Raw genomic sequence first — 25,520 nt, 5'->3', positions numbered from 1 at the left:
GGTTCTAGTAAAGATGGGTATTGACAAAAATATTTTAACATTTTGATTACCGTATGGTATAATGCATGTAGTATATAGAAAGTTTTAAGATCATATTTTAAGTTAACTTTCATTTTCAATATAAAACTCTTACAACAGAATTACTAACCTTAATTTTTGTATAACAGTATATTTTGCATAGTTTATTTCACACAGAACATACCATTCATTCTTTAAAGCATTGGGAAATAGACATGCCAAGAATTTTTATCTACACTAAATATTACAATAGCAGGAATACTCAACCTCAGTATTGTTTTGTTTTTAATCTTTATGCTTTGTTCTCACCCCTTTATTTTTATTGATTTCAAAGAGGAAGGGAAAGGGAGAGATAGAAACATCAATGATGAGAAAGAATCATTGATTGGCTGCCTCTGCATGACCCCCCACTGGGGATTGAGCCCACAACCTGGGCATGTGCCCTTGACCAGAATCAAACCTGGGACCCTTCAGTCTGTAGGCCGACACTCTATCCACTGAGCTAAACCAGCTAGGGCCATCACTATTGTTTATTAATATTTTTCTCAATGGCAAAATATTCTAGAATTTAAAATTAGTGCCATTCTCATTAGTATGACAAAGAAAATTCAAAATTTTAAAAGAAATATAAAATTTCTGATATAATTATGAATAGGCATGTTAGAAAATAAAGTCACAATATCCTAGAATGGGAAATTAATAGCATATGCATTATAACTAGTCTGGTGATATCAAGGTATAAGTACTGTATGTTTTGCTAATCAGAATTGAAGTGCCACTTGTAATTAGGGACAATACCAACACATATGGGACTTTTGTGAACATTTAAAAGGGTACTGTACATATAAATGATGGAATACTACTCAGCTATAAGAAAGGATGAAATAGCGCCATTTGAGAACATTATGCTAAGTGAAATAAGTCAGTCAGAAAAACCTAGGGACCATATATTTTCACTCATATGTGGGATATAAAACTGAAACTGGTGAACACAAAGAGTACTGGGTTGGGGCAGAAAGAGGGTGGGGGCAGAAGGGGTTCCTAATATATGGTGACAGGAGAAGATTTGACTTTGGGTGGTGGGCACATGGTGCAATATACAGATCTTATAACATAGAAACCCACACTTGAAATCTGTATGTTCATGTTGACCAATGTCACCCCAATCAATTTAATAAAAAATAAATAAAAAGGTACTATCTGAAGAGGAACAAATTGCAAAATATGGGGCTGTTTGGCAAGCAGAATGTCATCGATCCTCTCTGGAGCCCCCTTCATAGGAGTGCCCATGGGGAGGGCGCAATCTGCATGACCACATATGGCCATACTTCTGGGAATACACCTTCTGCAAATAAGCCAAATACATACAATTTGTGTCATTAATAATTACCTGTATTTCAAACTAGCCATCCATCCTACATTTGTTCGTGTTGGAATTCCATTTACAACTCGTAATTGTTTTGTTTTGGCGCAAGATATGACGGGATCTAAAAAGAGAACCAAACATAACTTATATACATAATTTATATACATACATTTTTAATTAAAAATTAATGTTGACATTATTACAGGAGTCCTCCTCCCCCCATTTGCCCACCTCCACTCTCCCCTGCCTCCACCTTCCTTGGCCCTTACAAATGATTGTCCATGTCCATGGGGTATGCACATCTATTCTTTAGCTGTTTCCTTCACTTTCTTTATCCAGGCACCCTCACCCCACTCCCCTTAACATTTTAACAAAACATTTTTTTAATACTGTGCCTCTCAGCAAAGGTACCTAGGCAAACGTAACTACTATAATTCTGTCAGAAGAACACTTAAGGGTGAACATGCATTGTGGCTACAGTGCCAAATCAGGCCCCACATGTTTGCGATCCTCATCTTAGATGAATAACACAGAAAAACTAATCAACTCAAGGTCAACAGCGTGGCCATGAGCATGACAGTGGCTTTCCTCACCCAGCACTAAGTAAGAACAGTTCTCCATGTCTCTTAGTGATTGTATCTTCCCCACCAACCTTAACATAAAATTTATGTCATTTATGGTGGTAGTTTCTAAATGCCAACGCAAATCAAAAGCCTGAATGAAACAAACAAACCAAAACTATATTGGGTTTATTATTTCTGAAATAGTAAAGTGAGAAGGCAGAGCAATTTTAATTAGGTTATCAATATTTGAAGTATTGATATTATATCCAAATGACATCATTACTATGTTCAAATCATTATATGACAATACAGAATTCTCTGAATTAAACTTTTTCCTGACACTCCTCTTTGTCCCTTGCCTTATCCTATCAACTAGTCTAAAAATGACCTCTACTAGCTTCTTCAGCCTGGAACAAAGCAAATGGCCTCTTAAATCAAAACACTTGAATGATTTCCTTTAGCCCCCAAAATATACAAAAATTAAAAACTAGTGGCTCTCAACAGATTTTCTTAAATGGAGGATTGACCGAACCTCTCAGGCTGTGTCATCTTTGGCCTAGTAGAGCATGCAGAGAGCTTTAAAAATAGAGCAAGATGGAGGTGCTGCATAATTTCCCAACCTTTTGGTTTCATTCCTTCTGATTTTTGCATCTTTATTAACTTAAAAAGAGGGTAAAGGTCCATACATTCATTTTGGCCAGAATTAAAAGAAATATAATGGCTTTTTCTATGTTAAATATAACTTCTTATAATGTCTGCTACAGAATTGAATTTTGATATTTAATATGCAGTTACCTTTGTAACCCTATATATATGCACATAAAAAAATTAAGTAAAAATAGACTAACTTATTTTTATAATGGAAGTTAATATAGTGACAAAGTATTTTCCTATGAAGAAAGTAATGACTCATTTCTGACACATAGAGACACAAAATATACAAAATATTACTTACGGTCTAAGTTGACTATTGTAGGTGTGGTATCACCTTCACCTGTAAAAATAAGTATGTACATATAAACATAATTCATACAGACTTACTTCTGTAATATAAAACCAAAGCTATATACTGCAATTGAAATGTCCATGAATTGGATAATTTACTAAAATTATTGACATTTTATTCAAAGATAAAACGTAATAGTACTCTTTTGAGTAATTATGTGTCACTTTTACTGGACAATATTGAAGGTGTGTGCCTACTGGTAGGGGGTAATGTGGGGAAAACCCTGTTTTATGACTGTGGAGGGTGTCTACTGGCATCAAGGAGCTGCCTCATCCTACAAGACCCCCCAACATCATACACAAGGACCATTTCATTTAATAGCATTAATACTTATTATTGCTTGCTTGTGCCATTCATATCGATAAATTATGTTTTTACTGTAATGTGGCCCATTTATATTTTTTCTGAAAATTATTTTTTTAAAAATACAGTGGAGGATAATTGAAACTTCACATGCTTCAGAAAACTTTAAGAATTCCAGAAGATAGAAATGAAAATCATCAATGGGAAAAAAGAATTACAATATAACGTTTTTCCTTAGAATATTTCAAAATTGTTTTTTCCAGATGATAGTAAAAAATATGGGAAAAAGAGAACACTAGAAACTGGAAATTAATTCTAACTAAAACTTCATAACTTACTCCTTTTTCATAACTTCTTTACTGAGGCTTAATTGCTACAAAAAGAAAGGCTTAGAAGATGCTAGGATTTGAGAGTACTTATGCAGTAACAAATGAGGCACAATACATTTCCTGGAAATTAATGTCCGACTGTTCAGAAGTGATGGCATAGAGTTTAGTCAAGCACTGTTTAGACCCAGCTGTTTGTTAATCCCTGGAAATACTCTGAGCTCAAATAAACCGACAACAAAAGAATAATGGCATATGGATTCCTTTGTAATAGATGCAAATTTGATTGTTATTTATAGAGAATCTCAAGAGTTTTTACTTGAGCTTATTTACCAAGTCTAAGTATTTTAAGTGAATAAGGGTAAAGGAAAACATATAAATTTCATTATTTACTTTCCCTTTAGCTTATCCTGAGGGAGGGTTTTGTCTTAGAGTCAGCTGAGGTCAAGGTTTTAGTTTATAGTACAAATAAAGATTGAGGCTGATTGTGGCTCATTAAAACATCAAGGACAGTGGTTTTTCCACTCAAATTAAGTACTTAAAATTTCTAAAATAAAAATATATATTTATTTCTTATGTTGTCCTGATGAAAAAGACTATTCTATCCTCAATTGCATAACAAGTTTTCTATTTCTAAGAATCAAGCTAATAGAACAACGCAGTATTTAGTTCATTTGTACCTTACTAAAATATTTAAAATTTAAAAATGTATACACATAGTAAATTGTGGACCTAAATAATAATTAATTAATATTATTGATATTAATATTAATTAATTATTGAAAATATATACAGTTTCCTGTTAAGCAAATATTTCCCCCACTTTAGAATTAGCTGAAATACCACTTATAGTCAGATCTCTGGAGATTCTGGGTTGAAAGCTAGATTATGAATTTTTTAAAAGCATTCTAGTTTCTTCTGTTGTACATTTTGAGCAAAACCTTGAAAAACTGCTCTCTAGGCCTTTTCCATTTTACCATCAAATACTATTCTCAATTTTCCCCTCTTTTACTTCTTTCCCACTATCTCCACCATAGTACTCAAATATGAAAAAAAAATATATAGATGTATTGATTCAACTTATATTTTGAAGAAGGAAAACATGTCAATTATAAAAGTTGTATTTATGTGTTGTGATTCAAACCATAAACTGTTATTGAAAACAAAAGAAACCTTTTAATATATTTTTAAATTTTTGAGTCAGGTTCAAACTTTATGAACATCACATATTTCTCCAGGCAGATATTGATTGCTCCCATTTTCATTATTTATTTTAATATTAATATATGTTTATTAAATAATTATATTTGCAATTATTTACATAAATGTCTCCTTTCTACACTGAAAATTATGTAAAGGTAAGAAACATAGTTTATATTGTTGTACTAGAGGCCTGGTGCACAAAAATGTGTGCACTTGGGGGGTCCCTCAGCATGGCCTGTGCCCTCTCACAGTCTGGGATCCCTTGGTGTATGACCACCTGCTGGCTTAGGCCCACTCCCCGGGAGATCGGGCCTCAGCTGGCAGTCAGACATCCCTCTGGCAGCTGGGGAGCTCTTGGGGGATGTCCACTTGCCAGCAGGGAGCAGGCCTAAACTACAGTCAAACATCCTTAGCGCTGCTGAGGGGGCAGGTGAGGCTCCCACCACCACCACTGTGCTGGCAGCCGTCAGGCTGGCTTGTGGCTGAGCAGAGCTCCCCCTGTGGGAGCACACTGACCACCAAGGGGCAGCTCCTGCATTGAGCGTCTGCCCCCAGGTGGTCAGTGTGTGTCATAGTGACCAGTCATTCCCAGTTGTTCTGCTGTTAGGGTCAATTTGCATATTACCCTTTTATTATATAGGATACCTAGTGTGTTATATAGGGCTTTGCACATAGTAGTAACTCAATTTTAAGTTGTTAAAAATGAATAAATAAATACAAACTTAAATGTAATAACTTGCCCAAGGCACTTATAGTAATAGGGTTGGAATTCTTACCCAGAGGTCAGAGATAAAGCTCTTAATCACTACACTCTTAGTTGTTAAAAACTAAGATTTTTTTTCTAAGCTATATTGTGTTTATGTACAGATAAATGTCTAAACATTTCTCTAGTCTTATTTCTGCATATTTGATCTTAAAAATATATGTTAAGTATAATTTTGTAAGCATTTTTTAAAGTAATAAAACCTTTACATGATTTGTACCACAATTGTACCATGCAAAAATGATTTATTTAGTCTCTGCAGTTAAATAAATACAACCTCAAATTTTCTAAAGATAAATTTTATTAGCCTTTCAACAGTGGTAAAATGTAAATAAATCCTGGCTATAAATATTAGTTAGAAAGATGACAGTGTAAAAATATTTATTAAAATTAATGTTCGAAATAAATTGAAGTAAAAATGAGTTATCTGCAATAGCATTTAATCAAATACTAGCAACACCTTGAAGTCTTTCAATAGCACAAGACAACTTTTAGTTTTAAAATGTTAGTTGGAAATATGTTTTAAAAACTTTTAAATTATTAGAGCCCTGTGTCCATTAGGTTTGTAATCCAAAGCTCAGTTCCCTGAGATTCTATGGGAGCATTTTACCCTATGTGCTAAAACTAAGCTACCGGGATTTTTACATATCTGGAATTCTGTAGAAAAAGCATTAGAACCTTTTTTAAAAGCCAGATCATTGACTTTTTTCCTTCTCATTGGATAGTCTACTAGCCTTTATTAGTCTTTTTTTAAAATATATTTTTATTGATTTCAGAGAGGGAGGATGAGGAGGAGAGAGATAGAAACATTAATGAGAGAGAATCATGGATTGGCTGCCTCCTCCATGCCCCCTGCTAGGGATTGAGCCCACAGCCCAGGCATATGCGCTGGCCAGGAGTTGAACCCGTGACCTCCTGGTTCATAGGCCAATGCTTAACCACTGAGCCATGCCATCTGGACATCCTTATTCTTAATCACAGAAACTTCACAAAAATTTTCCATGATGTAAAAGTAATATTTAGAAAAATTACTTCCTTTAACTATTTTTTAAGTTTTTGTGCCAAAGAAGTAGGTTTGTTTGCTTGTTTGTTTTAGCATTAAAACTTGAAAGACATCTTCTATAAAAGAACATTTCCAGGACCTACGCAAACCCTAGTGTGGGAAAAACAGAACACCAGAGAAACACTAATGAATTTGAAAGGCTATTGATTAGAGCTGATGAGATGAAATATAATGATATTAATAGTATTCCTTTGCAAACATGTTTATTTATTATTATAGAGAATTTCTTTATTAAAAATAGTGATAGATATACTTGATTAGCATTGTGTTTAAGGTTTACCATTTTATGCTAAAATTTCACAATGTTTCCACTTAAGGTGAGAAATTATCTCTTTAATTTGTCATATATTAAGGAAAAATATAGAGTTGTTTATATTTCATGTTTTAAAACTAACAATTCTTCAAACCATTGCCTCTTTTAAAAAGGGTGCTTTTACTGTTATTTTCAAGGTACTTGCTGCTGGTTTGTCTCACATGTAAAACATTCTTAAAACAGACTAGTATTGAATTTATCAAACTATGTCCTTTTTTAAGTAAGAAGGTAGTTTAACAGTGTTTCAAGATGTTTGCTATAAACATGGAGCTGTGAGATACATAGTATAGTACAATGGTCTCTTGCTACTGTACAGTTTTATAATAAGACTTTTTTCACTCAATAATATATTGAGGATATATTTCCATATAAGTCGTTCTCAATGGGGATATTTTCCCATGCTCCCCGACCATCACCACCAAGGGGACATTTGGCAATGTCTGGAAATATTTTTAATTCTCATGACTGGATGTATCGGTGGTACTACTGGCATATAATGGGTAGGGCTATTAAGCATCTTATACTGCACAAGACAGCCTGCCACAACAAGAGCTATCTAGCACACAGTGTCACTAGTATTGAGGTTACAAAATTTCTCCATACTACTTCCAGATAAGCTTTCCCATTCACAGAGTAATTCAGAATCGAGGGAGTTGATCACCCACGCTCTCAATATTATTGGGCATTAACAATCATTTTCTTATTTGCCAACCTGATAGGTGGAAATTATTTCTTATGCTTTTATAATTTCATTTTTCTTACAATTAAGTTTTAATATTTGTTTATCAATTATATTTATTTTTGAGGATTTGTTTTCTTTATTTTTCTCCTAAGTTATCTTTTTCTTACTGATATATAGGTGCTCTTTTATGTGAAGTATATCACACATATATTTTATATATACAGTGGGCCTTGACTTACGAGCGTCCTGACTAACGAGTTTTTCGAGATACGAGATGTCTCTCGGCCAATATTTTGCTTTGAGTTGCGAGCTAAAATTCGAGTTACGAGCCAGCTTCAGATACCCCACCGCTAGTTGGCGCAGCGAACGTCACAGTGAACTCCACAACATCAGCCCAGCATCACGTGTCTCACTCGTTCACTTTATGATTTGACATAGGAGTAATTTGAGTTACGAGCTCCGTCACGGAACGAATTAAACTCATAAGTCAAGGCCCAACTGTATCTTTTACTTTATGCACTAACTAGAGGCCCGGTGCACAAAAATTTGTGCACTCGGGGGGGAAGGGGGTCCTTCAGCCCAGCCTGTGCCCTCTCGCAGTCTGGGACCCCTTGGGAGATAACGACCTGCTGGCTTAGGCCTGCTCCCGGGTGGCAGAGGGCAGGCCCAATCCCTAGGTGCAGCCCCTGGTCGGGCTCAGAGCAGGGCCGATTGGGGAGTTGGGGCACCGCCCCCGTCATGCACAGAGCAGGGCAGATTGGGAAGTTGCAATGCCACCCTCAGTCACGCTCAGGGTAGGGCTGATTGGGGGGTTAGGGCACCGCCCCCTGTCACACTGAAGGCAGGGTTGATGGGGAGGTTGTGGCACCACCCACTGTCACGCACAGAGCAGGGCCCATCAGGGGGGTTGGGGCTCCGTACCCTGTCACGCACAGAGCAGGGTCAATCAGGGGGTTGGGGAGCTCCCCCTGTCATGCACAGAGCAGGGCCGATAAGGGGGTTGAGGAGCTCCCCCCTGTCACTTACAGAGTAGGGCCAATAGGAGAGTTGGGGCACCGCCCCCTGTCACACTCAGGGCAGGGCGGATCAGGGGGTTGGGGCACTGCCCTCTATCACCCACAGAGCAGGGCCGATCAGAGGGTTGGGGCACTGCCACTGTCACACTCAGGGCAGGGCCGATGGGGAGGTTATGGCTCTACCCCATCACACACAGAGCAGGGCCCGTGGGGGGGTGGGAGGGAGTTGGGGCGCTGCACCCTGTCACACGCAGAGCAGGGCCGATCAGGGGGTTGTGGCCCTGCCCCCTGTCACACACAGAGCTGCAGGGCGATCAGGGGGTTTGGGCGCTGCTCCCTGTCGCGCTGATCCCGGTGCCAGGAGGCCTCGCGGCTCCACTGATCCTGCTGCTGGAAGGCATATTACCCTTTTACTATATAGGGTAGAGGGTGGGTGCCGGCTGGTTTGCCCTGAAGGGTATCCTGGATCAGGGTGGTGGTCCCCACTGGGGTGCCTGGCCAGCCTGGGTGAGGGGATGATGGCTATTTGCAGCTGGTCACACATCCTTCAGGGTGGGGGTCCCCACTGGGGTGCCTGGCCAGTCTGGGTGAGGGGATGATGGCTGTTTGCAGCTGGTCACACACCCTTCAGGTTGGGGGTCCCCACTGAGGTGCCTGGCCAGTCTGGGTGAGGGGCTGAGGGCTGTTTTCAGGCTGGGGGTGACTGAAGCTCCCAACCGCTCCTTTTTTTTTTTTTTTTTTTTTTTATTCTGGGCCAGCTTTAGCTTTGAGGCTTGGCTCCAGCTCTTAGGCCTCCGCTGCTGAAAGTAGGTTTCTGGCCTTTGCTTACAATGTTGCGATCCTGCTGGCTGAAGCCCGGCGGACTAAAGAAGGTTTCTGGGGTTTTGTTTAGCTTCTATATTTGTTACATAGTTGCTTAGAGTTGCAGCTCAGAGGCCTGCAGCGGCAGGCGGGGAACGTTGGAGTCCTCCGTCACTGAAGCAAGCAAGCCTCATGTTAGTTTCAAGCTGCCTGGCTGCCAGCCGCCATCTTGGCTGGCAGTTAATTTGCATATCGCCCTGATTAGCCAATGGGAAGGGTAGTGGTCGTACACCAATTACCATGTTTCTCTTTTATTAGATAGGATACTCTTTTAACAAAATTCTCTTGTGCTCAAAGAGTGGATGGAATGCTCCATACTTCTTAGTCTTGGGCTAAATAACTAAGAAGATAGAAGCACCACTACCTCAGCTCTCTTCTTGGGATGGTTAGTGGGTTGGGGGCCTTTGCTGAAAGCTCTGCTACATTCAAAGGCTGAACAGATAGTACTGGTGATGAGAATGGGGAGTTCTTCCTAGAGCAGTCATATTAGAGCCATGACCAATGACTGTTTCTGGATTCAATTTGAGAATCTTCTGAGGAAGGAAGGTCTTCTTTTAAAAGGTCAGCAGAATGACCCAGTTGGCATGGGTCAGTGGTTGAACATCAACCTAGGAACTAGGAGGTCACGGTTCAATTCCTGGTTGAGGTGCATGCCCAATCCTCAGTAGGAGGCAGCCAATCAATGATTCTCTCTCATCATTTGATTTTTCTCTCTCTCTCTCCCTCTCCTTTCCTCTCTAAAATCAATTATATATATGTTATATATATATATATATATATAACACTATATATATGTATATATATTTTTTTTAAAGGTCAGCAGAATGTCTCCTTGTTTAGATGAAAGATGAAAAAAATATGTGTGTATGTGTGTGTAGTACATTCTCATTAAGGGATCAAATGCATTCCTCCTATATTATTATTTCACCTCTGATTATGATATCAATTTAGAGAAGATGCAGTATATTTAAAATATTTCACCTGAAAAAGATCATTAAATATACTTACAACGAGAAATAGGGCAGTAATCCCAAGGAATGAGAGGATTTCCCGTGTAACACCAGGGACCATGGGCATCATCATCAGGATTCCGACAGTAATTCTTATTTAGCTTGCTAGCATCTGGTTCCCAGAAGATATGCCTGCATAAACAAAATACTCTGAACATCACAAGATGCTCATTTTGTCCAAAAAAACCCAAAATGTCACCAAGAAGATAAAGCCCGAGCACATAACTTTCATTAGAGATATGGCACAAGCTTCAACTGATATGAATTTTGATTATTTTGTTTGATATTTATTTTGTTTCTACAGTTTGGAAGCATGTTCTCTAGCTCAGGAATATGGAATAGGGCTGAATAATTAGCATAGTTAAATGATGAAATATTTTATGGCTTTATTTCTATTTAATAATTGCAGTGGTAAGGCAACAATATACTTGTGCATGGAAATGAACACTGGCAAAAAAAAAAAAAAGAGCAGATGACAAAGAACATCAATATTATAAAATAACTAGAAGACATAATCCATTGCAAAGTACTTTTTTGTTTCAGTGACATATGAAGCATCTCTTGCAAAATAACTTTGCAAAAATACAAGAAGAAACGTTGAGAAATTAATAACAATGTACTAATAAAATAGTTAAGTTATAAAATATCATTGGTCATAGAGTTACAAAATGTGATTTCTTGACAGATAACTGAGTAACACTTTGGCCTTTCATATTTTACATCTTCACTAAATTTGTTACAAAAGAAAAGCAAAAATATTGTATAGAAGACCATACCTGCTTATGTGCAGTATATATATATATATACTGTACATAAAGTACAATATCATTACTGTACCTTACTAAATATTTAAATTTTAAAAATGTATAAACATAGTAAATTGTGGACCTTAATAATAACAGCAGTTTTTCTGCTGTTCTGCTGTTTGGTCAATTTGCATATTATGCTTTTATTATTATAGATTGATATTTATATTTACTTCAGTAATATTAGTGAAGTCAAATTCCACATGGCCATCCTAACCAAATCATGAAAACTATACATCTAACTGGATTTGTTTTGGATTATTTATTACTACCATCTTAACTGTAATTAATATGTAATTTTAAAAATTGGGAAGAGCTTTGGACATGGAAACTTAGACCATCTTTTCAAACTCGAGTTTATTTTCTGGAGCAATAACAACAGCAAACACATATAATACTATGTGCTAGATTCTATGTGAGTTACATATATAACCTAAGTGCCACCATGTAACTTAATCATTCATCAGTTTCCTACAAATTATTTCCAAGTGACTTTTAACTATTTCCAAAAGTAATCTTAAGCTTAGTAAATTAATAGTTATAACCATTGCAATACCTAAGTAAATGTTACATCTTTCCAGTAATATGCTGCTAAATATTTAACAACTGGAACTCTGAAGTGTGTAGGAAGGGAGTCTTTATAGGTTGTCCCTGCTGATTTTTGTGGTGTAAATACTTCCATCATAAAAACATTGACCTTCTAATGAGAAATCAGTAAAGGCAGAGTTAGTACAGTTGTCTCTCACAGGTCTGTCCATAAGAGCTAGATCCACCCCTTTGTATTTCTAAAAATGAGTTTTAAAATAACAGTGTTCAAATTAGCATTTAATTTTAATCATGCTGATTCCTGCCTAAAATTCATTAATGAATCCCTTTAATACTCAGGATAAAATCCAAACTTCTTTAAACAGCTTCCAGGGCTCTATATAGTCTTGCCACTGGGGAATTCCTTGGCTGTGGACAGTGGCCAAATTACGTTGTTTCAAACTTCCAAAATTATTTCTGATTTTTGAACAATTCAATCTTTAGGCTTTTGAACAAACTATACCTTCTGCCTAATGCACTCTATCTCCCACATTTCCTTTCACCAATTCCTACTTATCTCATGTCACAGCTAATGTCCCTTCCTCTAGAATTCTTCCTGACGATCAAAGGTTTGAGTGCCACTTCTTTGCATTCCCACAAAATAAAATATGCTATTTTCATAATTTTTACAATATGATATTGGCATTTTCTGTTTTCTGGCATTACATACTAGAATTGAAAATCTATGAGGAAAGAATTCTGCTTATGCTTGAAGTCCTAGAGCTACTGTGCCCAATACAGTGGCTATTAGCTACATATGGCTACTGAGAAATTGATATGTGGCTAATCCAAATTGAATGGTGCTATAATTGTAAATATATGCCAGATCTTGAAGGTTTTACATTTTAGTATAAAAATGTAAAAGATCTCATTAATAATTTTATATTGAATACATATTAAAATGAAAAAGCTTTAGATATATTTGATTTATAATAAAACTATATTTACAAAAACAATCCTGCCTGTTTATTTTTACTTCTTTCAATGTGTCTATTAGAAAACTTAAAAGTACATATGAAGCTTACATATGTGAAATGCATATTTACGTTAGAGAGCACTACCTTAGAATTATCACTATTTATGAAGTAAATTAATTGAAACATTATCATCCACTAGTGAGTACATTTTGGAAGAGAATAAAGGCTTTAAAGTTAAAGTGTGGCTGGAGGCAAAATGACTCAATTTCTCTGAGTGCTAAAATTCTTATTCACGCATATAGAATGGTCAAGTGTGATAACTCATCTAATGTAACTATGCATATATTCTGGGATATTTTATGTCACAACTATGGCCTTTCTTTTGTAATTTCAAACACACTGACACTATTGCTAGGTTTGAGTGGAAGATAACTTATTTTTCTGTGAATATGTCCAATGTTAAAATCTCTACTTCTTTGAACTATATAGAATTTTTTCCAATTACATTCCTTTTATTTTAGAAACATTTTATATGTCAAAATAAGGTTATATAAGGAACATGTCTTTCTAAGTTTTTAGGAGTTAATTAGATATTAAGGTATGTATGTACATGAAAATGGTAACTTACTCAATTTTTATGAATATTAACAATTAATTATGAGAACATAATAATATAATGTACTACATGAAACATAAAATTTATCACTTAATTATGCCTTGTCTTATTAAGTAATGTAAATTATTTTCTCAATATGACCATATCCTCCATAAAGATGGAGTCAAAATGTATACCCAATTTTTGTTAATGTTCCCCATGGTACCTATCACAAAGCAGAACATACAGTAAGTGCTCAATAAATATGTACTGGTTTGAATTTCTTATTTAAAAGTTTGCTACTTAGAGGTAAAATATTAAATTGAGTTGCATGAATAATCAATCTAATGTTTTTGTTAGCTTATGATGATATATAAAAATGGAAAGAAATATCAATGTGCATACCTGCATATACCTATTACTGTTATCACTACACTAGAGGCCTGGTGCACAAAATCTGTGCATGGGGGGGGGGGGTGAGGGGGTGTCCCTCAGTCCAGCCTTCACCCTCTCCAATCTGGGACCCTTCGGGGGATGTCCAACTGCATGTTTAGGCCCGACCCCACACAACCGCAGTCAGGGATCGGGCCTAAACTGGCAGTTGGACATCTCTCTCATAATCCAGGACTGCTAGCTCCCAACCACTCGCCTGCCTGCCTGCCTGATTGTCCCTAACTGCTTCTGCCTGCCAGCCTGGTCACGCCCTAACCACTCCCCTGCCAGCCTGATGGACACTTAACTGCTCCCCTGCCGTCCTGATCACTCCCAACTGCCCTCTCCTGCAGGCCTGGTCCCCCCCAACTGTCCTCCCCTGCAGGCCCAGTCGCTCCCAACTGCCCTCCTCTGCTGGCCTGGTTGCCCCCGACTGCCCTCCCCTGCCAGCCATCTTGTGGTGGCCATCTTTGACCATATGAGGTGGCCATCTTGTGCAAGGGTGTGTGGTCAATTTGCATATTACCTCTTTATTATATAGGATACTATATATTGTAAGAAAGAAATTTACACACCGGTGTAAATCTTCCATGTTCTTGTCCCACATTGAGCATGTTAGTCCAGATCGTGTTTTGGATAAATTGCCCATATAATTTTTGCCATTTCCACGATAACAATCTAAACATAAATAAATACATGGGAAAAAAACTAGTGAATACTAGGGAATACAGATAGAACAAAAACATAACATATACATTCACAAAAGTCAACATAAAAATTAAATCACTCTAAAATCTGTACAAATTATTTATTTTTCAGCCAAATTTCTTTTTCATTAAAATGAGACTTTATGCAGTAAATTGCACATTTAAAAAAAAATTAAACAGGTGGCTTTTAAGGACACTTACAGTGGGAATTTTTAGAATGACATATATATTTCCCAACATTTTCTTCAGAAAAGAATGACATAATGAACACTCATATACTCATCACATTTGTTGTGTTTTAATTTTATCTTTCATGTGATTGGGATTTTGAGTCACCCAAGCCAGCTGTGTTTTGTTTGTTTTTAATATGTTGGTTTTTTTGTGTTGTTTTTTTTTAAATGATTTTTAGAGAGAGGAAGGACAAGGTATAGAGAGATAGATGAGAGAAACATCCCCATATGTTAGCGAGCACTGCTGCCTGCCCACCCCCTACTAGGGATTGAGCCTAAAACCCACAACCTGGGTATGTGCCCTGATAGGGAATCAAACCAGGAATAGAACCAATGACCTCTTGGTTCTGGGGTCTATGCTCAACCATTTAGCCACATCAACCAGGCCAAGCCAAGTGTTTTGCAAATGCTCTTTAATTTCATCTTTTATTTGCTCATGAATAAAATCAATTTAAACACAGGAATATTGAATAGATGATATTTTGTTCTTTTCAGAGCTTTTATCATTATTACTGGTGAATTTGATATCTTCATTAAGTGGTGCAAAAGAAAAACTTCTTTTTATATAACAACAAAAACAAAAAATGTTGAGGCCTTTGAGACTGAGTAAACATACTGCCAAGTAATAGTCACTTAATGGCTTAGGCATACTTTGGTTAATTTTGCATGAATTAGTACTATGCTGGTTTTAAAATGGTTATTTTTTATTTCCCACACTTCTTTTGTAGTCGTCATTTTCTTATAAATGAATATTTCCTTCTCCCCTGCTCCTTCCATTTAGGTATTATTACTGCCAGTAGTAGCAATGGTAGTGGTAGCAATACTACTGTTAGTAGTCGAAGGAGTGATATAAATGTGGACTTATAAATTCTCTTAAGTGTATCTCACATAATCTAATAAATTGTTTTTATCAACATTTATAAAGAAAGTCTGTAATTTAAGTTTTTATTTTTTAAACAAAGTTATTTAATATCCAATTAGAAGAGCATTTTTACATAAGCTAATTCAGGTGTTGCAAGATTTGAGAAGAAATTTCTAACTTATCAAACTATATGTGAAATTTATATTTTCTGGTATATGGAGAGGATAACAGCAACATTCTTGTGTGTGTGTGTATGTGTGTGTGTGTGCGCACGCGCACATGCCATTAGCTTGGCAATATCAAATGATAGCATAACAGTGTTAACATTTCACAGCTGTATATTGAATTGTCTATTAAGTAGGACTTCATTTTTAAATTGCCCCACAGAGCCTGCACTTTGTTGTAATGTATCAGTACAATATATTATTAAAGAAAAGCGATGCAATAAATGTTAAAGTATTAATAAAAAAGATAAAACATGGAATAATGGAAAGATCATTTTAAGGAGGGTTATATTCAGTCACAGCTGTGATAAGCTGAGTATTTAGCTAAGTTATTTAAATTCTATAAAACTAATTTCTTTGTCTATTAATTTGTGCACTTACTAGATAAGCAATAACATCTACTTAACTTCTAAAATACAAAACTCTCATTTTATATTACCTTATCTTTTAGTAAGTAATATATATGTACTGTACACAAAAGTGTCTTCATATATACCAGAAGCTTATCAAGCAATTGCTCTTTTTCGCCTCTATGATCACAAATTATCAGTAATAGCTTTAATGAACAAGATAGGAATAAAACATCCAGTAGATACCAAGACTCCCTTAATAATTGGTTTTAATTTTATTTCCAAATGACCTTTAAAATCTGCCAAAGAACAGTGAAATTGACTGAAAAGGGACTCATCCCCTCTTCTCTCTGCAACTGTGTTCAGAGTTGTTCATGAAAAATGTCACTAGGAAAGAGGTTAAAGGATAGATGAGTATGTATAGGACAATAAATCTATGAAATGAAGCTTTGACTCTGGCTTGGACTTTTTAGGATGATTTAGGATTGACCATAGCCATCATAATTAAATTTATGTGAAAAAATAATTATTCAAAAATTAGAGCTCTCAATTTACTATATACTAATACATGTCCATAACCTAACATTATTAATAATCTTTGACAAATAATTTCTTCTTAAAATCTATTTCAATCTGACTTTTCTCTACTACTGCTCCTGAAACAATTACCTTCAATGGCACCTATGTTTTCAAGTACAATGGTGATTTATTTCAAACCCCATTGTTACATACCATCTCCCCTGCTAACACCCAGGTCCCCATAACTCTCATCACCTAAATTACTGAAACAATCACTCAACTGATTACCCTATTTGGGTCCTTGTCAGAAGTTCTGGCTATTTTCCATAATGCAGCCAGGATCGTCCAGTTAAAATTTAAGTCAGACAGGTCATTTAATTTCTCTTCTCAGAACCCTACAAGAGTTCCTTCCTTTTCAGAATAAAAGTGTAAATCCTTCCAACTCCTACAAGGCCTATGCGAGTTTAGCCAATTGCTCTATAACAGTGGTTCTCAACCTTCTGGCCCTTTAAAATACAGTTCCTCATGTTGTGACCCAACCATAAAATTATTTTCGTTGCTACTTCATAACTGTAATGTTGCTACTGTTATGAATCGTAATGTAAATATCTGATATGCAGGATGGTCTTAGGCGACCCCTGTGAAAGGGTCGTTTGACCGCCAAAGGGGTCACGACCCACAGGTTGAGAACCGCTGCTGTATAACCTCATCTCCTGAGACTCTCTATCTTGCTGAGTCTCTACCAGCCATAATGATGTGCTGCTTCTTTAAACTTTTCAAGCACTCTTCCATCTTTGCAATTGTAGATTTTTTCTATCTAGAATGCCCTTTATAAACAGATGCATATGGCACATGTGCTCCCTGACGTCTTTCTGGTCTTCTTTTTTTTTTTTTTTATTATTAGTTAAGGTATTACAAATGTGTCCTCATCCCCCCCATTAACCCCCAACCCCCCCCACACACACACAAACTCATGCTCCCATCCCCCCGTTGTCCATGTCCATTGGTTTGGCTTATATACATGTATACAAGTCCTTCGGTTGATCTCTTCCCCTTACCCCCGCCCTCCCCTACTTTCCTTCTGGGGATTGATAGCCTGATCGCTGTTTCTCAGTCTTTGGGTCTGTCCCTTTTCATCAGTCTATGTTGTTCTCTATAATCCACAAATGAGTGAGATCATGTGGTATTTATCTTTCTCTGACTGGCTTATTTCTATTAGCATAATGCTCTCCAGTTCCATCCATGCTGTTGCAAAAGGCATTGTTTGTGGGTAGTTTTTATCGCGCGCTAACAGGTGGCGCGGGCCATTTTTGCTAATTTTTTGCGCAAATGGCAACGTTCAGTAAAATTACGATAACTTTAGTTTACGTATTTATACATTACCCGCATTCTACCGCTAGTCTATAAAAAACGTATTAATACGTGTCCCGTGCTCTACTGCCAGTCAACGTAAAACGTATAAGTAAAATGTATAAGTACGTTTCGCGCATACAATGTGTTAATATGTAAGATCTTCCCAAACAATTCTATATATATAAAAGCCTAAGCGACTGTTAGGACCTATCGACCACATGACCGGTCAAATGGTCACTATGATGTGCACTGACCACCAGGGAGCAGACGCTCAATGCAGGAGCTGCCCCCTGGTGGTCAGTGCACTCCCATAGCCGGTCAACCTCCCACAGTCCCTATCCCTGGCCTGCCCTGATGGGCCACCATCGCCAGCCAGGCCGAGGGACTCCACCCATGCACAGATTTGTGCACTGGGCCTCAAGTTAAAATATAAAGTAGCAAAACCCCTCTCTTCTAACTGGAACACTTTTCTCTCTAGCACTACCACAAACTAACTTACTATCCCAACCTCGTTTTTACTTTGCTTATTTTCTATTTACCAGAATTTAGTTTCAAGGGGGTCAAAGAATTTTGTTTTGTTTCCTGGTATATCTCCAGTGCCTAGAACTGTGTCTGGCACTGGTATACAGGCAATAAGTAAATAAACGTTGAACAAATGAATGGGAATGTGAAAAAGAATTAGACTTGGGGACTTTGCTTTCAACAAAAGCAGTGCAATGAGAAGTAGGCTTTCTGCTGTAAATTGTGAGCTCCCTTTAGGCAGTTCCCCTGAATTTAATCATGCCCATATTGCAAAATGTCAACTATTACCTTGTCCTCTTGACACGTCACATTTTGGAATTTGGGAGCAGTAGCCAACTCGGATGTTTGGATCAGTGGTAAAACACCAGGGTGACTCAGCCCCATCTGGATTTCGGCAATAATTTTCTCTTAGGTCCCTATTGAGAATAAGCATGTTAATGTAAATTGCCCGAGTTCTTACATTGATGGAATCAGCACTACTATACCTCTAGACACCCCAGAATGTGTGCATGTCAATAATTAGAGTTCTAAGTTTTAGTTTTAAGATAGTTAGAACAATTTAGAATTAAATATATGCAACAGACACTGCCCCATTACTGAAAAACGTGCTGACAGATCTCAGTATTCTTTTCCTCCCACCAGCCTGGAGTTTCAGACAAACACTCCTGCTTCACAAATGAGAGAACTGGTACCACTCACTACATTCTTCTCACTTATTGTCAGTCTAGGACTCTCAACTGCTACACATTTTAAAACTAAACTCTTACTTATTATCTTTATTGCTCATATATAATGTAGAAACAACATGCATCTCTCTGTAGAATAAAGGCTATTATTAATAGTCATTAATTACGCTCACTTAAAATGAAAATTTTGCCTAATCGAACATTTGCCACACAAAAACATCATACCTATTTCTTCTTTGAATTCTGTCTTTTCTCGATTCATTTAACTTGCTACATATATTTATTTTAATTGCACATTACTTATTTCTTGACTTAGAGATGTTACCTAAATCTTTATAAATATTTTTGTAAAATAAAGACATAATTATAACATAGAAACCTAATATAGAAGTCATCAATGTAGTATATGTACATCCTTTATTTTACCAGTAACTTATTAAGTATTTAGAGTTCTCAGTAAGGAAAAGTTCTATACAAATATTCTCTGTGTATAAAAGTATTTAATGCAAAACTTAATATAAAATTCACTTCAAATGAAATACTGAATTTAAGACTTGCTTTCCTAAACATGCTCTCTAATTTAAAGCAAGCTTGCACTGTCTTTTTTTAGATCTGTGAATAATAATTTAACAAAATTAATATTCAATCTATTAAAACCACATTATTTACATCACTTAGGTCCAATTAAAAGCACTGCCCTGGCTGGTGTGGCTCAGTTGGTTGAGTCTTGTCCTGTGCACTGAAGGGTCACCAGTTCCATTCCCAGTCAGGGTACGTACCAAGTTGAGGGTTCTTTCCCCATTTGGGGCACATGCAGGAGGCAACCAATCAATTTTTCTCTCTCATATTTCTGTTTTTCTCTCTTCCTCTCCCTTCCTCTCTCTCTAAAATCAATAAAAACACATATTTTTAAAAAGAACTATAATTTTAATGATACCAAAATTAACCACTAGAAACTGAGAAGTTCTTAAGGAAGAGGCTTGGGTTTGATTATAAAATCAATAATAATTTATATAGTAAAAATATGTCCTGACACAAACTTTGTTATTTAAGGTTATAATAACAGTTATTGCCAATAGTTAAGGCCACAGAACAACAAGTTTTCATAGTTATAACCCCTATTCAAGCCTTTAGCCTTCTTATAAATGATAAAATTATTAACTGGAAAGGTAAAGAAAATCTGTCATTTCTTTCAAACAATTTATACTAATGTTTCAAAAATGTATGTCAGTACAAAATATGTGCATTAAAGTTTACATAAAATTTATAGCATTTTGTAATTTTAGATGAATAACTGCTTAGTTAAATTAATTTAGGGCGAGATCATTAGAGTTCTAAGGCTAACAAAAGTCTTAGTTTAGGCCCACTTTAAAAACCTATATCGAATTGCCAGTGAGGTTGAACATCTTTTCATATATCTGTTGGCCATTTGTATGTCTTCTTGGGAGAGGTGTTTGTTCACTGGAAACCTAATTATCCTATTAACCGATGTCATCTCAATTAATTTAATTTAAAAAATTATTTAACACACACAAATCAATATCTATAAGCACCTCATTAATCTAGATTAAGCAAGCGTGAGAGTCAAGGCATGCCCAAATGTTTTTTTCTATGATCTTTCCCTTCACTTGAAGAAAGAATTGTTTACAATTTCTAAAACAAATTAATTATTATATGATTCATGTAGATTCATCACAGGCACGATGGTTGAGTTATAGTTTTAAAATTGTCATTTGTAAGGAGTCTCATATTGCAGCAAATGGTATTTAATGCAACCAGAGACACCTGACTAGCACACTGTTCTCTGTTAGACCACAAATAAATGCATCAACATTCTGAGAAAAATGTTGAGTCAGGTTTTATCTGTTTTATAACAAAACTCACTATTTTTTTTTGTATGTGGGTTTGGTAATCTTGACCAAATAAATAAATTAAGAAAGGATAATTTAAATTCTGATAACAAATAACAACTAAACTTTTGATAATTTTTAATCGTGAAATATGTGAATTACATTATTTTTTTCTTACAAATAAATTTAATTGGGTATTCACACATACATGATTTCTTACTTGAATATTACCAGTCTTAGAAGTTAACAGAAAGTGTGAATGGCACTGACAGTGTCTTCTCTATCTCTCTTAACTAATCTTTTCTCATTTTCTTTGCTTTCTTTACTTTGATATTTATTTCCGAGGTATGAAACATATAGGTCAGGAATAAAAAGTATACTGCTGTGAAAAAAAATGATGGAAAATAAGCCCAGAATAACAACTATAAATGTGTTATTATAAAATAATGAAAAAACTCATAAGCGATGAATATTTATTATCTAAGTAAATACATTAAATTAACTTAAAAAGAAAAACATAAAATATCTCCCTTCTCCAATGGATTGGCTGACTAGTGCTCAAAATTCTCCATCTTGAAATGTTAAGCTCTCTTATTAAAATCCAATTACATAAAGCCAATATATGTTATTTATAGGTGCTATTTCAGCAAGGCACTATGAATGACACGTGTGTTATAAATTTCAAAAGCAATCATTCTATGTTCCCCATAACAAGGTGGACAATTTTAAAACACATGGCATCGTGGCTGTGCCTGTCCGACACGTCAAGTGGTGAAAAAAGCAGCCACAGGGGAGGCACATACAGCCAAGTAACTGACATTTAAGGGGAGTTTCTTGGGCTTAATTCACCTAAACAAATGTTTTACTTCCCCATTTTTAAAAAGCAAACCTAGAAACAAAAGAAAATATTCATTTAACATTAAAAAAAAAGTTTGTTTCAGGGCCTAATATTTATCAGTTTACAATATTAGCTGAAAATAAGATACTCCTCTTTTTGCAGGAGAAAAAGTATGTAATCTAAAGTTAATATGAAAGGCACTGGTTTAAAATTTGACTGGTTACTATTACCATTTATTGGTTTGTTAGACCTGTAGGAACAAAGCTATGGCCCTAGCCAGTTTGGCTCAGTGGAAAGAGCGTCGGCTTGCGGACCACAGGGTCCCAGGTTTGATTATGGTCAAGGGCATGAACCTTGGTTGCAGGCTCCTCCCGGGCCCAGGGCCCTGGTCAGAGCTTGTGCAGGAGGCAACCAATCATTGTGTTTTTCTGACATCGATGGTTCTCTTTCTTTCCCTCTCTCTTCCACTTTCCCTAAAAATTAATAGAAAAATATCCTTGGGTGAAGATTAACCAGAAAAAGCAAAGGGAAGAACAAAGCTGTGATTAGAAACCTGTATATGTGCTTCCCAAAGCATGGTACATAAACCATCTGATTCGAAAGTACCTAGAATTCTTGTTAAAAAATGCATATTTGACCTAAGGAATCAAAATCTCTGAGTAGATTAATCTGCCTTTTGATTATCCCTAGCACACTAAAATTTAAGGATCTCTAACACAGAAATTAGTAAAAAGTAACCACCCTACCTCATTTTCCCAGAGTTTACTGCACATTTATAATATCTGCCTAATTTACTCACTTGCACTTGAAATTTTCAGGAGTTATGTCATGCTGGTGAGGATACTGGGAATCCCATCGCTGACATGGAATTCCATTCCAAATGGTATTGACAGTTCCCCGATAACCTTCTCCTTGACCTTGAATGCATTCAGTTGTTTCCATAGGGACATTGGTGTCATTCATAGTACTGTGAGCTATTGATAAAAATAAATACAAATTAATAAAATCTTTCAAACTATCATCCTTCTGAATGTTCATTTGCATTCATATTACCCGGATATTTTGTCACATACATTTTTATAATAATTGAGTGGAATAAATATTAAATGTATCATTATTACTATCACACTTAACGTACAGGAGCAAGTTGACATGGTGGACCCGACTGTGAAATTTTTCTCCATATAAAACAGAATATTTTAGCTTGGCTTCATCTAGACCAGTTTAAAAAAGCATCAACTGGTAATTTTTAAGTTTCCTGGATCTGTCTACTCATGTTTTAACATTCGACATAAAATTTCTCCATTTAACTATCCCATATATTTTTTAATTACTTTTCTTTGGAAATTGAAAAACATCTATGAGTAATATAATGATCAAGTAGGGAAATGAAAAAAATACTTTGCTCTAAGTTTGGCCATTAAAAAAATTTTACAAAAAGGGAAATTAATGTTGGTCTAGAGATTATAGTTATAAAAAAAGTCAATTTATCATTATGGCTATCTCCTTTCCAATTTTCCTTTCAAACGTCAAATTAGGTTGTTCTTGAAAAGTTCTTCAAAGGCATTTATTTCCATATGTCACTATAACATATATGCTGAGTATATATTTCTGAAATAGCTATACAATTATTCCTAAAATTAATTTGCTTAAATACATACAAAGTTGGTAATGGTATTAACCTTGGTTTTTCTCTAATATTATAAATATACTAGAGACCTGTTGCATGAATTCGTGCCCAGGTGGGGTCCAGCTGGCCTGCACCCATTAGGGCTGATCGGGCCAGGCCTGCTGGGGGGAGGGGACCTTGGAGGTTGGCCAGCCAGCCCTTCCCCCTGGTCAAACTCCTGTTCGAACTCCCTGTGGAACTCCTGGTTGAGGGGACAATTTGCATATTAGCATTTTATTATATAGGATTTGAAGCTGATATGCTAAAATATTTTATTTTTAATAAACTTGTTGGCATTTAAAAATACACAAATTAGTTGTTCTAGCTTTTTTCTTAGTCCAACTGTAATTCTTACCATATTTTATGAAGATCATGAAAATTTCAGTAACAAAGAAGTAAAAAAAAAAATACAAAATTAAATTTTTACCACAACTTGGACTTTCTTTTTGTCTTTAATGTTATTCAAACAAAATATTAACTCAAAACATTCTGGAGCAACCAAAATTCATATGCCTTTTCAAAAGATACATGAAAATGTTTATGGTTCAAAAGGGTTAAATTCAGTGTAAACTCCTCAGTAGCCTTTGCCATTCCAATGGCATTCAAGATACTACTGGATAAAATTCAATTTGCCACCCTCCAGGACAGTTTAAGATTTGAATAAATGCCTTTGATTTATCCAATCTGGAATTAGATGTATCAGTTCTCCAAAGGAGAGGTCAAAATTAGACATGACTTCAGAGGCCGAGGATGTCTATAAAAGTGCTCCTTATTTAATAGAGTAAAAAATTTAATGGCTTTTCACTTTTAGTTAACTTTATATTTTCCTTACAAATAATTACTACCTCATGTGGCGAAATGCTTTATTTCATTAAATTCCATGGAAATTACATAGTTTGAAGTTATTCTATGAAGCTTCATGAAAAAAGGAGGAAGATTAATTAATAACCATCCCAACAGCTGGAATATGTTGTATATACAGATTTCTACAAATTTGCCTTTTAATAACATCAGCTCATTTTTAAATATTTTAATTTTTTATGTACCTACTTTAAGGAAAAAAAGTGCCTCAGAATTATCCTAAGTTAAAAGGAAATTCAAATTGAGATGAGAAAGTGGCTGAAGATTGACCCATGAAGTGCTCATGGTTGATAGCCTAGAGAATGTTTACAAATGTATTATAAGAACAAAAATTATTGAGCAGGAGAAATGACTTGTATAAAAAAAGTTGGTTCTAATTAACCAAGTTCTTTTTTATTTTAATATTACCTAAACTTCTTTCAAGAAGTAGTAAATAAGATGGATTTCATAGGTCCTGAGGAACTATATGTATTTCATTAAAACAAAGGCCACTAAGCTGCTACATTTCTGATAATTTGAGTTTACTGTTAAATTATGTGAGGAGACTGTGGGGGGAGACTTTAAAGGATGATAACTCTAAAACAGATAAAAGGTCAAGCTCATATTGACATATTTCATATATAGCTGCAAAACTATATGTGATGTGAAAGAAGACAAAACAAATGTCCTCAGGAATCCATAAATTTGTTAGCTTAGCATCTTAGAAGAAAAGATTTGATTCCTTCACTTCTTGGACACAAACTCCTGGGCAGCAAACTTGTGACCTTGGTCGGGACTCAAGAGTCCTGACAATGGGAGAAACAGAGTTAGAGCAGTCAAAGCAGAAACACTTCTATTAATCTTTTCACAAACCTCTTTTACTTTCTTACTTATTTGTATATATTGTTTTATTTATTTTTTTATTACTGACTCATTTTTTTTTCAAGGCTGAAACTATGGCTCTTTGTTTTCACGTGGAAATCATCAGTAGCTTTTGTTTAATGTAAAAGAAAAAAAAAAAGAACTGCCCCCCCACCCTACA

The 25,520-nt window shown here is 35.8% G+C and overlaps 1 protein-coding gene across 2 annotated transcripts in view; it reads right to left on the bottom strand.

Moving 5' to 3' along the window:
- Positions 1 to 25,520, bottom strand: part of HGF (hepatocyte growth factor) — a 72,627-nt gene that overhangs the window by 10,406 nt on the left and 36,701 nt on the right. For both annotated transcript variants that reach the window (XM_036328346.1, XM_036328348.1), the window contains exons 8-13: positions 22,769 to 22,943; positions 18,884 to 19,011; positions 14,404 to 14,506; positions 10,492 to 10,625; positions 2,903 to 2,941; positions 1,409 to 1,505 (exon numbers count right to left, since the gene is read on the bottom strand). In XM_036328346.1, coding sequence (XP_036184239.1) covers positions 1,409 to 1,505; positions 2,903 to 2,941; positions 10,492 to 10,625; positions 14,404 to 14,506; positions 18,884 to 19,011; positions 22,769 to 22,943 — 676 coding nt within the window. The remainder of the gene's footprint in view (positions 1 to 1,408; positions 1,506 to 2,902; positions 2,942 to 10,491; positions 10,626 to 14,403; positions 14,507 to 18,883; positions 19,012 to 22,768; positions 22,944 to 25,520) is intronic.

Source organism: Myotis myotis, unplaced genomic scaffold (assembly GCF_014108235.1).
Source record: "Myotis myotis isolate mMyoMyo1 unplaced genomic scaffold, mMyoMyo1.p scaffold_m19_p_11, whole genome shotgun sequence".
In the NCBI taxonomy this organism is placed as follows: domain Eukaryota; kingdom Metazoa; phylum Chordata; class Mammalia; order Chiroptera; family Vespertilionidae; genus Myotis; species Myotis myotis.
The sequence above is the reverse complement of the archived record's forward strand: the minus strand, read 5'-3'. Positions and strand labels throughout refer to the sequence as shown.